Raw genomic sequence first — 3,867 nt, 5'->3', positions numbered from 1 at the left:
TTTAAAAAGAAAAAATACTATAAAGGGCATTTTTGACAATTTTTGTAACTATAAGGGCTTTTATGAACGAAATTATTGAATGCAGTGACATTTTTGAGTCAAAGTATTGTCAATAATAACATTTTTTAATCAAACTATAAATAAAGGACATTTTTATTCCTTTTAACATAGATTATGAGAATTTTTTACCCTTTTTCCTTTTATTTTTAATAAGTATGTTTAGAAATTTCTCATGTAGCAGTTTCTAAAGTACAACTTAGTTAATTCCTTTAAAATACAATATTACTCTCTATTTTTAAGAAGGATCTAATTTAAATTGACTTAAAATTATTTTAAAAAAATTATCTTAAATATATTACATAAAAAATTAAAATTAAAATATAAAAAATTAAATATTTTTTTAAGTAGACTAAAGCCTGGAAAAATTAAATTGAGACGGAAAATAAAGTGTGATTTGACCCACATGTACTCCTTAAAGTAAATATAATAATACTCCTAGATTCCATTTTTGAAGCCACTTGATAAATGAATGACTTAGTCAAAAGGCCAAAATATTAAATCATTTTTGGCAGTATATAAAGGGTATAATGTCCAATATATCATTCAATTTTGTTACATAGTTAATATATATTTCTCGTTATGAAAATAGTTTAAATATGTATTTATTGTTATATAAATGATTCATATATATTTTATTGTTATAAAATGAGTGCAGATATAATATATATTCTTCATCAGTAAAAAAAGAAATAGTTTTAAATTTATTATTTTAACTTTTTTTTTTAAAAAATTATGTAGAAATATATATACGATTCTTCTAACAAAGTCTAAGGTATATTTTAATACGTAAATTATTTTTTATCTCTTTGATTAATATTTATCATTATTTGAGTTTTTTATTTTTTTCTTTCATTTTTGAGTTTCTCATTTTTACGACTATATTGAATTTAGTTCCCATATTTTTTTATTTGTAAAAATAAAATAAAAATAGATATTTCTGATAAATTTTACGAGAAAATTAGTGAAACATAAATAAATTTAAACATTAAAAATAATAAATTTAAATTAATTATTAAATAAAAATATATATAAAAAAACTTGTGAGGACGGAGGAGGATCATATACGAATTGTATTTTTTTCAGAAAAATATTTAAAAATCAAATTAAAATTATCTTTTTCACTTCTCTTTAGAAAAACGTGTGTATTAGCTATTTATATAACAATTAATATATATAAAAATTATTTTTTCAATAAAAAGTATATTAATTTTAAATGATAAAATCAAAAGATATATCAAACTATTTTCCTTTAAATGACACTAAAAACACAAATTAATGTGATAACCAACCACTGAACAGCTAACACCTTTTTTTTTTTTTGGCACATAGCTACCTGCTACAAAATTATTGACAGTTTTTACAGTTCAAACTTCAAATAATTGAGTTGCATAAAATTTAATAAATTATTTGAATTTTGTGCATATTTACCTTTGATTCAATAAAAAGTTATTAATTAATACGCTGCTCTTACAAGAATAATTAATAGAAAAAACTTCTAATTTATATCGTTAAATATTTCCGTATGTTATATATTAACAATTCATTTAATAGGTGTTTAGATTTGTGATTTTATTTTTTGATTTGAAATCATGAAATGAAATCTTAATTTCTAAAAAGATTGATTTAAAAATTTTAGGAAACAAGATCTGAAAAATATTTTAACTTTGATTGAAATTGTTGTAACGATAACAAACTTCATAGAGGATCTTTTATCTCATGCACTATTTAACAGTGTATTTTAAATGTATATATGTGCTCACGTGGACAAGTTACCATTATACAATATTTTATGATATCCACGTGAATACATATATATAGCTTTAAAATACTTTGTTAAATATTGTATGAGAGAGGGCTAAAAGGTTATTTTAAAAATTCTATATTATAACAACAATTTTGATTGAATTTTAGACCCTTTTTCTCAAATTTTCTGTCATGATTGATTCACAAACTTATGTCTTGTAAAAGAAAGCCCACCATTTTATATCGACATACGATATAAAAGTTGAAATTGCATGTCCAAATAAAAATTTCAATTTTTTTTATTCAATTTCATTTCATATCACGTGATCAAGCCGACCGACCGAGCCTACTCTTCTATAAGTAGCACGTGAATGTATTCCATTTTGCAGGAAAAAACATTCTTCAATGGCGACTTTTTCTCTTACCAAAGTCTCCTTATCCGTTTTACTCGTCTCTTTATTCTTCTTTTCTCCTTCATCTGCTCAAACTAAATGCAACGTTAACTCCGTTTACCAACTCGGCGACTCCCTCGCCGACGCCGGAAATGTCATCCGTACTCCCGGCGCTTCCATCATCTTCCGCGCCGACCGTTCCCCTTACGGCGAAACTTTCTTCAGAAAACCCACCGGCCGCTTCTCCAACGGCCGCGTTATCACCGATTTCATTTCTCAATCATTCAAACTTCCATTCCTCAACGCTTACTTAGACAGAACCGCATCGTTCAGTCAAGGAGTAAACTTCGCCGTCGCCGGAGCTACCGCCCTCGATACATCCTTCTGGACTGCACGTAACATCCGTTTACCCACCTGGAACACACCGCTTTCAAATCAATTAACTTGGTTCAAATCGCATCTGAAATCGACTTGTGGATCGAAATGTGCAGAGAATTTGAAAAACTCGATCGTAATAATGGGGGAATGGGGAGGAAACGATTACTACAATTGTTTCTTCCAGAGAAAGCAAATCTCCGAAGTCAGAAGTTACGTTCCGTTTGTTGTTGCAGGGATAATGAGAGGCATCAAAGAGGTGATTCAGCTGGGAGCAACACGAGTGTTGGTTCCGAGCATTTACCCTCTCGGATGCCTTCCATTATACCTCACATCCTTCCCTGATAACAATACAAGTGGTTACGATCAATTAGGATGCCTGAAAAGCTTCAATGATTTCGCTTCCTATCACAATCGATTCGTGGTTAGAGCTATGGCCAATCTACAACGTCAATTTCCAAATGTTAGTATTGTTTATGGTGATTTTTATGGATCAATTTTGTCACTTATTCGTAATCCGTCTTCGTTTGGGTTTAATCAAAATACATTGCTGAGTGCATGTTGTGGAACTGGAGGAACACATAATTTCAACTTCAGGACTGTATGTGGAGGAGCTGGGATTAATGCTTGTTCGAATCCAGCAAAGTATGTTCATTGGGACGGAATTCATTTGACAGATGAAGCTCATCGTCGTATTTCTGAAGTTCTGGTTAGAGATATGTTAGCCAAATTCAACTGCGTCGTTTAAAATTGGATTAGCCGTGACGTAAGACAGTGATAATGTCTGCATATTTTATTTATCAAACCTCATTAGATATTTTGTTGTTGTATCTTTTCCACGTTGTAGCGAAGGAGAATTATTTAAAGCTTAAATAAGATTATGAGTTTGTGTTTGGGATAATATTTAATTAGTTTGGTATTTGAAGAAAATAAAGGACAGAGTGTTTTTCTTTTTAAGTTATGTTTGGTATAAGTTTCATTTTGAAAATAATTGATATTTGTTGAATGGAATATCATTATTGCACTTATGATCGTCTTTAAATTAATTTTGCCAAATGAGAGCATGTGTTATTTCAGAACTAATTAGTTTAATTGATAGTAAAAATATTTGAGAATAATTTTGTTTTACTTTAAGTCATTTGAACACATTAGAAAACAAATGAGACTAATAAGCAGTTTGTCTTCATTCTGTCAATCAGAATCATTATACTACGAACACAATTGAGGACATTTACAATAGAAAAACCGATCAAAATCAGCCTACATTGTTTCAAAAGAACAAATTATGGGTTGTTCA

At 28.8% G+C, this 3,867-nt stretch overlaps 1 protein-coding gene across 1 annotated transcript; it reads left to right on the top strand.

The window, feature by feature from the left end:
* Positions 1 to 2,011: 2,011 nt before the first annotated feature.
* Positions 2,012 to 3,527, top strand: LOC101257443 (GDSL esterase/lipase At5g03980). The gene has a single exon (XM_004251917.5). The coding sequence runs from the start codon at positions 2,209 to 2,211 to the stop codon at positions 3,316 to 3,318; it is 1,110 nt and encodes a 369-aa protein (XP_004251965.1). The 5' UTR covers positions 2,012 to 2,208; the 3' UTR covers positions 3,319 to 3,527.
* The last annotated feature ends 340 nt before the right edge of the window (positions 3,528 to 3,867 follow it).

This window comes from Solanum lycopersicum, chromosome 12, assembly GCF_036512215.1.
Source record: "Solanum lycopersicum chromosome 12, SLM_r2.1".
Taxonomy (NCBI): domain Eukaryota; kingdom Viridiplantae; phylum Streptophyta; class Magnoliopsida; order Solanales; family Solanaceae; genus Solanum; species Solanum lycopersicum.
Note: the sequence above shows the minus strand (reverse complement) of the source record. Positions and strands in the feature narration are given on the sequence as shown.

Excerpts from the sequence above, each read along its gene's own strand:
- LOC101257443 (XM_004251917.5), top strand. The coding sequence starts at position 2,209 with ATGGCGACTTTTTCTCTTACCAAAGTCTCCTTATCCGTTTTACTCGTC.